We start from the raw sequence: 13903 nt of genomic DNA, 5'->3' as shown, positions 1-13903 counted from the left end.
GGGGGGGGTCTAAAACGTAGGCGACATCTGGGAGACAGGTGTCTAAAACATGGGCGACATCTGGGAGACAGGGGTCTAAAACATGGGCGACATCTGGGAGAGGGGGGGGGGGTCTAAAACATGGGCGACATCTGGGAGACAGGTGTCTAAAACATGGGCGACATCTGGGAGAGGGGGGGGGGTCTAAAACATGGGCGACATCTGGGAGAGGGGGGGGGGGTCTAAAACATGGGCGACATCTGGGAGACAGGGGTCTAAAACATGGGCGACATCTGGGAGACAGGGGTCTAAAACATGGGCAACATCTGGGAGAGGGGGGGGGGGGGTCTAAAACATGGGCGACATCTGGGAGACAGGTGTCTAAAACATGGGCGACATCTGGGAGACAGGGGTCTAAAACATGGGCGACATCTGGGAGAGGGGGGGGGGTCTAAAACATGGGCGACATCTGGGAGACAGGTGTCTAAAACATGGGCGACATCTGGGAGAGGGGGGGGGGTCTAAAACATGGGCGACATCTGGGAGAGGGGGGGGGTCTAAAACATGGGCGACATCTGGGAGACAGGGGTCTAAAACATGGGCGACATCTGGGAGACAGGGGTCTAAAACATGGGCGACATCTGGGAGACAGGTGTCTAAAACATGGGCGACATCTGGGAGACAGGTGTCTAAAACATGGGCAACATCTGGGAGAGGGAGAGGTGGTCTAAAACATGGGCGACATCTGGGAGAGGGGGGGGGTCTAAAACATGGGCGACATCTGGGAGACAGGGGTCTAAAACATGGGCGACATCTGGGAGACAGGGGTCTAAAACATGGGCGACATCTGGAAGACAGGGGTCTAAAACATGGGCGACATCTGGGAGACAGGGGTCTAAAACATGGGCGACATCTGGGAGACAGGGGTCTAAAACATGGGCGACATCTGGGAGACAGGGGTCTAAAACATGGGCGACATCTGGAAGACAGGGGTCTAAAACATGGGCGACATCTGGGAGACAGGGGTCTAAAACATGGGCGACATCTGGGAGACACGGGTCTAAAACATGGGCGACATCTGGGAGACAGGGGTCTAAAACATGGGCGACATCTGGGAGACAGGGGTCTAAAACATGGGCGTTATCTGGGAGACAGGGGTCTAAAACATGGGCGACATCTGGGAGACAGGGGTCTAAAAGATGGGCGACATCTGGGAGACAGGGGTCTAAAACATGGGCGACATCTGGGAGACAGGGGTCTAAAACATGGGCGACATCTGGGAGACAGGGGTCTAAAACATGGGCGACATCTGGGAGAGGTGGTCTAAAACATGGGCGACATCTGGGAGAAAGGTGTCTAAAACATGGGCGACATCTGGGAGGCAGGGGTCTAAAACATGGGTGACATCTGGGAGACAGGTGTCTAAAACATGGGCGACATCTGGGAGAGGTGGTCTAAAACATGGGCGACATCTGGGAGAGGTGGTCTAAAACATGGGCGACATCTGGGAGACAGGGGTCTAAAACATGGGCGACATCTGGGAGACAGGGGTCTAAAACATGGGCGACATTTGGGAGACAGGGGTCTAAAACATGGGCGACATCTGGGAGAGGTGGTCTAAAACACGGGCAACATCTGGGAGAGGGGGGTCTAAAACACGGGCAACATCTGGGAGAGGGGGGTCTAAAACATGGGCGACATCTGGGAGAGGGGGGTCTAAAACACGGGCAACATCTGGGAGAGGGGGTCTAAAACACGGGCAACATCTGGGAGAGGGGGTCTAAAACACGGGCAACATCTGGGAGAGGGGGGTCTAAAACATGGGCGACATCTGGGAGAGGGGGGTCTAAAACACGGGCAACATCTGGGAGAGGGGGGTCTAAAACACGGGCAACATCTGGGAGAGGGGGGTCTAAAACACGGGCAACATCTGGGAGAGGGGGGTCTAAAACACGGGCAACATCTGGGAGAGGGGGGTCTAAAACATGGGCGACATCTGGGAGAGGGGGGTCTAAAACACGGGCGACATCTGGGAGAGGGGGGTCTAAAACACGGGCTCTTCTCATCTTAATGTCCAGGCTTTGTGCTTGGATGTTCAATGAGCAGTTACCCAGTGGTCTATTAGACTATGGAGCCATAATTATATGACACATACATGGGAACATTATGCAAACAGTTTGTAGAGATACGAGTAAATCTCGAAACTAGAAATTCAAGTTAAAAAGGAATAATTTACCCTTCAAACAATTATTGATAGAAAAAGATACAATGTACTTTTGAAAAGTGTCCACAATATCTGTCTCTGAATAAGATCAACAGAGGGACACAGTAAATGATTTTTAAAAAAAATACTTAAAATAAAACTTACAAATAAATAAAATATTAATAATCAAATAGAACGACATAGTTAATGAGAACAGAATGACTTAAAATAAAACTACCATATAAATAAAATATTTAAAATAAAACCAAAAAGGTATATACAAATAAAAACACTAAATAAAATAAACCAACGAAAGATGTAGTCACATAAATGGGGTAGGCTCCAGAAAAAAAAAACAACTTCTCAATTAAAACATTTTATTGATTTATTTGTTTATATCTAAGTTAGGGTAATTAAACGACTCTATTAGCGTTAGTACAAGAAGGATCAACGATATATGTGTTACTTTATGAAATTTTATAACTCAACAAAAGGTAGTTTTTTTCAAGATGGCCGCCATTGCCATGGCAATCGTATTTTCAGGATAGTCCCTAATGCATGCACATATTTTCCCTTAGGTACCCTAACTTATACATACAAAATTAAATATGAAAGACTTATTAATTAAATAGTTTTTTTCCCGTTTTTTTCCGGAACCTACCCCTTTAAAAGTGAGTGTTGAAATAGTTATACGAATAATAAAAAGAGCTGACTTTACACGCTTGAGGTAGACACTGTTTTAAAAGGCTTTATACAATAGAATACAGGACAAAGAAAGCTATATCATATAGCTATATAACAGATACAATGATTGGTCGAGTTCTTTAGAACATATTTAATAGAATACCACCTCAGAGAAAACCGACATGGCAATAATAAAAACTTCTCAATGGTCTACCATTCACAAATACAATAAAATAAAATAAATTCTTGTATTGCCGTTTTGCCGACGCTACATTGTTGCCGTTTGTCCAACATTATACAATTGTCATTTTGCCGACACTACATCGTTGACGCTCTACCGACTCTATATAGTTGACGTTTTTCCCACACTAGATAGTTGCCATATTGCCGACACTATATAGCATCCCATTTTCCTACACTACATAGCTGACCATATATCGACACTACATAGTTTCCAATTTTCCGATACTACATAATTGTCGTTTTTCCCACCACTCCATTGCTTCTGAATTCTTGAGATAACTTTTAGAGATATCACTGACTCCTTTTGTTTTCCACATCCATATGAGTGGTATATACAATGGTCCTTTTAGATTGCCGTGTATTCAAGTAGTTCTATACATATGGTATTTACAACGGTCCTTTTAGATTGTCGTGTATTTGGGAGTGCTATATAGATGGTATTTACAATAATATTGTATTGTTCTAACTCCGGACAGTTCTGATTGAGATCTGAAAACACTATTTAGTCCCAGTCCCGTGCTGTCTTATCCTCACAACGAACATACTAAAGGAATCTCAGAAAAAAACAATTTATAGACATAGTTGACTTGTAACAGAAGCAAACACAATTTTAAGAAAATCTATTTTAAAAAAAAACTTGATCAATACCAGCTAATTTCTACCACACATTAAATAGTATGAAATCAGAAAAGAAATTATCAGTTACAAGATTGAGTTGGTTTGAATGGGTTATTAAAGTCTTGATTATAAAAATGAAACGACTTTAAAGACTGAAGAAAATAATTACCTCTAAAAGACGACAACTATATTGTCTAATCACAAGATTTCTGTAAAATAATTACTACCTGACTACAATCCCTATAGACTGATGTAAAATGACACCACTTTAAAAATTGAAGAAAATTATTACCTCAAAAAGACGGTAACTATGTTGTCTAATTACAAGATTTATGTTCAATAATTACTAACTGACTACACTCTCTCTAGACTGCAGTAAAAACTAGAAGTCATATTCTTCAATAGAAACGAAATTAAGTTAGTAAAGATAACCATTAGTTGTTAGCACGATTATATTAGAAAATAAAATATAGTATGAGTCTAAGTTGTTTCGGTATTTAATTTATTTAAACTCAAGCACTGAGACGGTGTATCATATTCCTCGATGTAAAATTTTCTTTATTGGAATGTGCTAATGTGGTTTTAAAAATAATAATAAAAGAATGAGTTTGCAACTATAAAAATAGTTTAACTTCACTGTTCTAAGCTTAGTTTAGAACTGTTCAACGTATGAAAGAAATAGTAGTAAATATTTTACACATTTGAAATTTTATCGTATTTTGTATTCAGTTTTTAACTATTTAAAAATAAATATTTATCTTTTTATAGCCAAACTGAGTTAATTGCTGTTTGAATTACAGGTATTTCATATTAATGCAATTTTAAAAAGAAATTTTTAAAAAATTAATAAAAGAGATGGCTACCCAGTACATTAGCGGGTGTATTTGTTAGCTGCTGATGTGAAAATTAAAAAAAAAATACAAAAAGATCTAGTAAAACAACAAAATGGCGACATCTAACGCTACTCTGGTAGCCACCGACACGACCATAGCACTGACCAGAGCTACGTCATCAATGTTGTACGTCATGTACACCGTCATCGGTCCAACCCTCGGCGTGCTGGGAATCCTGGGAAACATCATCAACATCATCATCTTCTCCCGACACGGCTACAACCAGGCCATGAACATCACCCTGACGGCGCTGTCCGTCTGCGACATCGGCACCCTGCTGACGCAACGCGTCTACAACATCCTCTGGAACCCGTGGTACGACAAAACGGACACCACCTATGACAAATCTGACGTCATCGCTATGTTCTCTACCTACCCGGGGAAATATTTCATCCGGGTATGTGGTTACGTCACGGCCTTCGCGTCATTCGAAAAATGTCTGAGCGTCATCGCACCGATGAGAGTAAAAAACATCATCACAACAAAGGTTGCCACGATAATAAACATCGCCATCTTTCTTACCATGACGATGACGGTGTTTCCTCTATACTACGTGAGTTACTTAGATGTGGGATACTCAGCTAAGTTGAACAGAACGGTTCTACGAATAGCATATCGCGATTTCAGACAATCTGTTGTTAGTGTCGCTTTTTGGGTAACTGACCTAGCCACACCGTTCATATCTTTTGTAACCCTCTTTCTTTGTAATCTCATACTCGCCGTATCCCTCCGCCAAAAATTCAACTGGCGCAAAACTGTTTCGCAATTTAGCGATAAACGGTTAGCGCACTTGAGCAGTAAAGAAACCAAACTGGTACAGATGTTGATGACTGTATCTGTGATATTTATCTGCAGTCTTTTGCCTAAATCTGCGTTACTGGCTGCTGCAAGCATTGACAGGTCGCTAGACACAGGCGGGAACCGTTTCTACATCATGGAGCTGGTGTACGCCGTCTCTATCTACACGGAGACCATCACTGCCAGTGTTAACGCTTTGGTCTACTACAAGATGAGCAGCAAATACAGGGACACATTACATGAGATGTTCAGGCAAGCAAAGAAGATGTTTTTTTGAGAGTTTCTTATTACATATCTGTACTATTTTTTACACTGTAAATTTAACGTGGAAAAATTGTATTAACAAGTAAATCTTGTGGAGTTTTTATCAACTCGTACAAAGAATCTTAAACATTATTAGGACGACCAACGTAAAACCAATTTACGAGAAAGAACAGTGCAGACTATTAGTTTGGATAAAAAGTAATGTATTTTTAGGAGCATAGTTGTAATGGAACACGTTTAGTTGTAGTTGTGAGAAGAACTAGATGATCACTTGAGTTTTCCACTTCTTTACATTTACATTTTTTTACAACATTATATTTGTCATAGTCTAAGGATCCTATAGAGTAAAATGCACCAAATGTGCCATTTCCGAATAACTGGAAAGGCTAATAAACAGTAACTTAGTTAACCAAAAGACAATCCTCCCACAGCCAAAGACGAGGCCAGTGGTGTATATAGGTGGAAGCCTGTGTTAAAACTTCTACTATTGTAAGGGTAGTGACGTCGTGTTTTAGGAATGTTGTAATGTTCGTGGTCGAGGGCTAGAGCGCTGGACTTGAAGCCGGAAAGTCTTGAGTTTGGATCTTGTTTGGGACTTATGATAGTAGGACGTCTCTTAGCACACCCAGCTTAAATAACCTGACTTAGGTTAGGGAAAGTATGGTGACTGAGCAAAGTCATGACTACTCCGTCAGTTCATACGTCGATGTCAAGAATCATGTCAACACTACTTCTTCTGCCACTATCAATCGTTAGGTATGAAATGGGAACTTTATTTTTTAATATAAAAAATAAACCGGGAGTGATCTCCCCTAAAGTTTCTCGAATATTCTAATATAACACTACGGGGATGGCAACTCGGGATATAGACAATATTTTAAATCCATTTTTAATTTCTTCAACTTTTTATAATAGAATAGAATCTCGTGAAAAAAAAATTGCACACCAAGTGAATGCCAAATAAAATATACATAATAGTGCGGGATATTATTATTAGTACTTATAAATTCATATGCGTTTTTTGAGAAATCGGAAATATCGTAAATTACTACTTCCGGTTGACAGAATATACTCAAATTTGATAGAAGGCAGAGAATTAGAACTTTTACTTACATGTGAAATTTCATTTATCTATCTGAAATAGTACTCAAGTTATAGGCTTTTGAAAAATTCAAAGTAGAAAAAGTTCCACTTCCGGTTATCGGAAATCGCTCAAAAGTTGTTACGGATCTACAATTTTGATATAATAATTATATATGAAATTTCATCAACCTAGCTGTAACGGTACTCAAGTTATCGTGTTTACACACACAGACACACATACACACAGACATACGGACAAGATTGCAAAACTATGTTTTTCCGACTCAGCTAGCCCTAAAACGTCGAGATTTGCAAAAATCTCTTTTTTTCTGCACGATTACAAGACTTTCTCTATACCTCGTATATACGAGAAAAAAACCCAACTCGTCTTGCTGAATTCACAACATATTTTTATACAGCCTTATTCACTGAAGCAAATCAATGTTTTAGTAACCGCTTGTTTCAATTTCATGTGTGCTTTTAATGTGTTAAATCAACAGCGATTAAGTATTTTTTCATGATACCTATCCAATTTATCACTATGTCAGCCGCTTAAACCTATCGCATCCACTAAATCTATACATAGACTGACACATAACATGCGTTTAAGTCAACACCCCAAATAATATAAATACAAAAGATAAACACGGCTTTAATCCACAAACTTATCCTAGAACCCCTCACACTTTGGCAAGGAATCACGCCTCTATACGTACACTCGTATTTTAAAGATTTTGGTTGTGTTAACATATGCATACCCTGTAACATAAAAAAATACACATACGAAAACATACAGGCTTATGCTCTTTTATAAACGAAAAATAACGAAATCAAATCCAAACTTAAACCTTGCTCTGATTCTAACTACAACATCTAACTGTAGCAACAGAATAACTAGTCCTACATAAATTAAACTATAACTAAACAAAATGCTAAGCAATTAATTATAGCTTCTACTTAAATTAACATCTAAAATAAACTTTATATAAAACTTCAGCAACAACATTTCACTATTTAACACGTACACTACAGTATACTAATCATCGCAACTCGAAACAAATATACACAAAATTACCAATACGTAAACTGTGCTGAAACGCTAACTAAAGCGAAAAATAAATTTTAATTTAATGTTCTAAAAATTTTTAATATGTAAATATTACAACTTTGTGTAAACGGCGCTGTTTAACATTATTAAATATGTTTTATTTATTGTAAAATCAACAATGTTACAGAATATTCGTTACTGTGATAATTAAAAAAAAGTTATTTTTTTATTGATTGTTAATTAACATAATACAACATTATTTTTTGAAGGAAGGTAAAGTTTTCATATATATGATAATAATAAAAGCTATATAATCTTTTTCATGTATCTTTCAGCACTGAATGCAGTGATTTTTAACTTAAGATACAACACAGTTGTATGAATTGCAATTCGTATAAGAATAAAATATTTGTCAATAATATTTTTCTGAAATTCTAAGTAGACTCTATATGTTTTTTTAAATTTCAGATATAATTTTATTTAGATTGTTATGCACATTAAGCCATACATTTAAAACGTTAAATATTATAGTTTATACGTAAATTATTGCAATTCATAATTCTAAATCTATTCATTTTTAATTCGATATAAAATCTAAATAGTGTAGCAAAAAGTATATGTTTTACCGAAAATATGTATAGTTTTATTTCAAACATACCTATGCCTATATTTTCTACGTTAAAGTTTTCGTTTACTCTAAAATCTTATTACACTACAAATAAATAATACCATTGCTTCTGTGGTTTTGTGAGAAATTTACTTTTAGATTTTACATGGAATGAAATATGAATAGCGATAATTTACGTATAAACTATAATATCTAACGTTGTAAATGTATTCAAGGGGTCTGATACACGGACAACATCTGTGAGAGAGGGGGTCTGATACATGGGCAACATCTGTGAGAGAGGGGGTCTGATCCATGGGCAACATCTGTGAGAGAGGGGGTCTAATAAATGGGCAACATCTGTGAGAGAGGGGGTCTGATACATGGGCAACATCTGTGAGAGAGGGGGTCTGATACATGGGCAACATCTGGCTCTTGTCAACTAAGGGCCCCGGCTTTGTGCTTGGGAATAAGCAATTACCCAGTGGTCTATTAGAATATGGAGCCATATATAAATATATGTCGCATACATGGGAACAAAATGCAAACAGTTTGAAGAGATACATATCAGCTGAAACTAGATATTCAAATTCGAGATAAAAAGAAATAATTTATCCCTTAACCAATTATGGATAGAACAAGATACAATGTACATTTGAATTGTCCGGAAATAACTGCTTGTAAATAAGATCAACAAAACGATTGAGTAAATGAGAACAGAATGAATTAAAATTAATTTAACAAATAAATAAAATATTTAAAATAAAACAGAACGATAGAGTAAATGAGAACAGAATGACTTAAAAATCATACTAATAAATAAAATATTTTAAATAAAACAAAACGACATAGTTAATGAGAACAGAATAACTTAAAATTAAACTAACATATAAATAAACTATTTTAAATAAAACAAAACGATATAGTTAATGAGAACAGAATGACTTAAAAGAAATTAAAAATATAATATAATATTTAAAATAAAATCAGAATGGCATACACAAATAAAAACACTAAATAAAACTAATCAACAAAATATGTTATCACGTTAAAAGTACTTGTTGACATAGTTATACACATACTTGATGTAGTTCACTTTACAAGCTTGAGGTAGAAATGGTTGCAAATGCTTTCCACAATAGAATACTGGACAAACGATATCATATATGTTCTGATGCATGTTCTATGAGTACAATTTGGTGCAAACGAATGTCGGTTCGGGTGTGTCATGAATGCTGTTGCCATAGAATGAATGCTATTGAGTTCGGGTTATGCTGTTGGTGTGTAAGGAAATCTGTGTCCTATCAATGACCAGTCAATTCGGATACTAAACTGACGGTGTTAGTACTTGGAATAAGAAAACTCAAAACCAGAAATAAATAAATATCATATCTAGTTTTTCCACGTGATCAGTGACCAAGGAATATTGGTAGTGGAACGCCGACAATAATGGTATGGACTTGTAAAACTCTCTCACAGCAATCTTAACAATATATCTATATAACAGATACAGTGATTTAATACAAAACCACCATCAAAGAAAATAGACATGGCAATAGTAATACGTCTCAAAGTCTAACATTCACAAATAGCATACAACAAAAAAATGCACTTGTGTTGCCGTTTTGCCATTACTACATAGTTACCGTTTTGTTGACCTTACATGCGTCCTTTTTCTCCCGACACTGCATAGTTGCCGTTTTGTCGACACTATATTGTTTTCGTTTTTCCCACACTTGAAAGTTGTTGTTTAGCCGACATTACCTATTTTATGAATTCTTAAGATAAATATTTAAAGGAGATGCAGCCAGCGTCTCTAAATTTAAAATCATTATTCGATTTTTTAAAAAAAAATTCATTAAAATATGCATTTTTATTAATATACTGCATTAATTGTGCACACATTTTTTTCTGTTTTTGTTAGAACGTGCTTAAAAAAACTAAAATAAAGATATTTTACTTAGACCACATTTTTAACTATTTGTTTCTACAAAAAAAAAAAAGATATATTAGATAACTATTCATCACGCATTGTTGCTCCACTTATTTTCAAGTGTCAGAAATACTTAATTTACTAATTTGTACAACAAATACAAATTTAATGTATTTTCACTCATACTTAGCATACATTCAATTTACATACCACATTCAAAAAACGGGCGTTACATTTCACAGATACAAGTAAACGACTAATTTACACATAATACAAAGTCATCTGAAATGTTAATTAACTTTTGAATGTTAAAATCACTGTTATTGGATGATCACAGGCAGATATCGAGTTTGAATTTTGTATTTAGTCATCGGGCCAATTTTTTTTTTATGTCAATACTTTTACAGAGTCTAAATTTCTGGAACTAAAGTAAAGTAAAAGACAAACTATTAACAAATAAATTACGAGAGATTTTCATTGTGAGGATACCAAGTACAATTTAGTTGTATCACTAATTCAGCAAAATTCACCGCACTTACCGTTTCCATTTATTCAGATGATTTTCCTGGACAAGAAATATGAGTAACTCTTAGTTAACAAATCACTGAATCCTATTATCCTTCTTACTTCGTTCTTAATTTTTAGTGTTGGAAGGGATCGAGCCTTATCTGCCAGAGGGTTTGAACTCGAGACTTTTTCGAATTTATCAACCATGAGCTTTTGCCCACTCGACCACGCCTGCATCAAAATTAAGGATACGTGTCAACTGGTTATGCTCTAGACTTTTCGGTTTAGCAACCACGAGCTTTACCGACTCGACCACGCCGACCCCGTATCCTTCTTACTGATAATAGCGTCATCTTGAAAATATCACTGACTCCTTTAATTTTCCACATCTATGTAGATGGTATTTACAAAAGTCCTATTAAATTGTGATGTATATTGGTAGTTTTATAAATATGGTATTTACAATGGTCCTATTAAGTTTTTATTTATACTGGTAGTTTTATAAAAATGTCATTTGCAATAGTCCTTTTAGTTTATCATGTAAACAGGTAGTTCCAACACCAACAGTTCTAGTTGACGTCTGAAAACACTCTGGCCGTCCCGCGCTTATCCTGGTTACGAACATGTTAGTGGATTCTCTGAAATAAACAATCAATGGACATATTTGACTTGTAGTAAAAGCAAAGACAATGTAAAAAACAATAAATATAAAAAACCACCCGATCAATATCAGCTATGTTGAACGACCCATTAAATAATATGTAATCAGAAAAGAAATGATCAGTTACAGAATCGAATTGGTTTGAATGGGGTATTTAAGTCTTGTGGTACGATAGCGATTAATTCAATGACATGAATTTAAAGAGTGAAGAAAATAATTACCTCTAAAACACGGCAACTATCTTGTCTAATTACAAGATTTATGTTCAATAATTATTGCCTGACTATCGCTCTAGACTGATGTAAAAAAAAAAAAAAAACTGAAGTCATATTTTTAAATAGAATTTAAATTAAGCAACTAAATATTGTAATTATAATTATTTTAGGAAATAAAAAATAGAATTGACCCACACTGTTTCGTCATTTAATTTATTAAAACTTAAAATCTGAGACAATGAATACTATTCTTCAATGGAACGTTTGCTCTAGCGAAGTAAAAATGTTTTGATCTAGTTTTATAAAATAATACAACAATGAGTTTGCAGCTATAGATATAAAGATAGTTTAATTTATTGTTCTAAGCTTGTTATGTAATTGTTCAACTTTTGAAGAAAATTGTAGTAAATGTTGTACACTTTCGAAGATTTATCGTATATTTTATTCAGTTTTTTAATATTTAAAAATAAATATTTAATTCCTAAAGCGAAACTGAGTTCATTAGTGTTTGAATAAAAGGTATTTCATGCTAAAGCAAGTTGAAAAAATATTTAAAAGATGTATTAAAAAGATCAATAAAAGCGATGGCGACTCAGAACTATAGCGAGTGTATTTGTAAGTTGCTGGTGTAAATAATTTAAATAGATAACAAAAGGATTTAGTAAAATAACAAAAATGGCGACATCTAACGCTACTCTGGTAGCCACCGACACGACCATAGCACTGACCAGAGCTACGTCATCAATGTTGTACGTCATGTACACCGTGATTGGTCCAACCCTCGGCGTGCTGGGAATCCTGGGAAACATCATCAACATCATCATCTTCTCCCGACACGGCTACAACCAAGCCATGAACATCACCCTCACGGCGCTGTCCGTCTGCGACATCGGCACCCTGCTGACGCAACGCGTCTACAACATCCTCTGGAACCCGTTTTACGACAACACGGACACCACCTACGTCAAATCTGACGTCATTGCTATGTTCTCTACCTACCCAGGGAAATATTTCATCCGGGTCTGTGGTTACGTCACGGCTTTCGCGGCATTCGAAAAATGTCTGAGCGTCATCGCGCCGATGAAAGTTAAAAACATCATCACAACAAAGGTTGCTACAATAACAAACATCGTCATCTTTGTTACCATGACGCTAACGGTCTTTCCTCTATACTACGTGAGTTACTTAGACGTGAGGTACTCAGCTAAGTTGAACAGAACTGTTCTACAAATGGGATACCGCGATTTCAGACAAGCACTTGTCAGTGTCGCTTATTGGATAGCCGACCTGGCAGTACCGTTTATATCTTTTGTAACCCTCATCCTTTGTAATCTAATCCTCGCCGTATCACTCCGCCAAAAATTCAACTGGCGCAAAACTGTTTCGCAAATTAGTGATAAACGATTAGCGCACTTGAGCAGTAAAGAAACGAAATTGGTACAGATGTTGATGACAGTATCTGTGATATTTATCTGCAGTCTGTTGCCTAAATCTGCGTTACTGGCGGCTGCAAGCATAGACAGGTCGCTAGACACAGGCGGGAACCGTTTCTACATCATGGAGCTGGTGTACGCCGTCTCTATCTACACGGAGACCATCACTGCCAGCGTTAACGCTTTGGTCTACTACAAGATGAGCAGCAGGTACAGGGATACATTACATGAGATGTTCAGGCAAGCAAAGAGGTTGTTTTCTTGAAATTTTACTCATTATTTATTTTTTAAAATAACTTTTACCCTGTGTAAATTGAAATTCACAAAAATGTTATTAACAAGTAAATGATGTTGGATTTTTATCATGTTGTACAAAGGATCTTGTAACGTGACTTGAATTTAAAACTAATCTATGTTAAAGAAATATTAATGAAGATTAGTAGTTTTGATAAAAACGAATTTATCTTAAGGAGTATATTTTTAATCGAACACGTCTTTGTTGTAGTTGCGTGTAGAAGAAGGGGATGGGCGCTTCAACTGTACACTTGTTTACCTTCAGAGTTTGTTTACATGACCACATAATTTCATATCGTGGGCGAAGGTTTCTATAGAAAGAAGTTCAATGAAGGTATATAATGTTCCATCCTGGAAAAAACTGAAACAGACGAATGCAAAATGTCTTAGTTATCCAAAATGAACTTTTACTACAGCCACTTAGAAACGTGTAACTTCAG

At 36.5% G+C, this 13903-nt stretch overlaps 2 protein-coding genes across 2 annotated transcripts; both read left to right on the top strand.

Annotated features, from left to right (window-relative positions):
* The first annotated feature begins 400 nt into the window (after window positions 1–400).
* LOC131950478 (U1 small nuclear ribonucleoprotein 70 kDa-like) lies at window positions 401–1306 on the top strand. Its single transcript, XM_059312657.1, has one exon. It carries the CDS (start codon window positions 401–403, stop codon window positions 1304–1306), a length of 906 nt encoding a protein of 301 aa, XP_059168640.1.
* An 11105-nt stretch (window positions 1307–12411) lies between these two features.
* On the top strand, window positions 12412–13434 carry LOC131950471 (FMRFamide receptor-like). The gene has a single exon (XM_059312645.1). The coding sequence runs from the start codon at window positions 12412–12414 to the stop codon at window positions 13432–13434; it is 1023 nt and encodes a 340-aa protein (XP_059168628.1).
* Window positions 13435–13903: the final 469 nt, after the last annotated feature.

This window comes from Physella acuta, unplaced genomic scaffold (assembly GCF_028476545.2).
Source record: "Physella acuta isolate Inbredline_101_S28 unplaced genomic scaffold, ASM2847654v3 ptg000063l, whole genome shotgun sequence".
Classification (NCBI taxonomy): domain Eukaryota; kingdom Metazoa; phylum Mollusca; class Gastropoda; family Physidae; genus Physella; species Physella acuta.
Note: the sequence above shows the minus strand (reverse complement) of the source record. Positions and strands in the feature narration are given on the sequence as shown.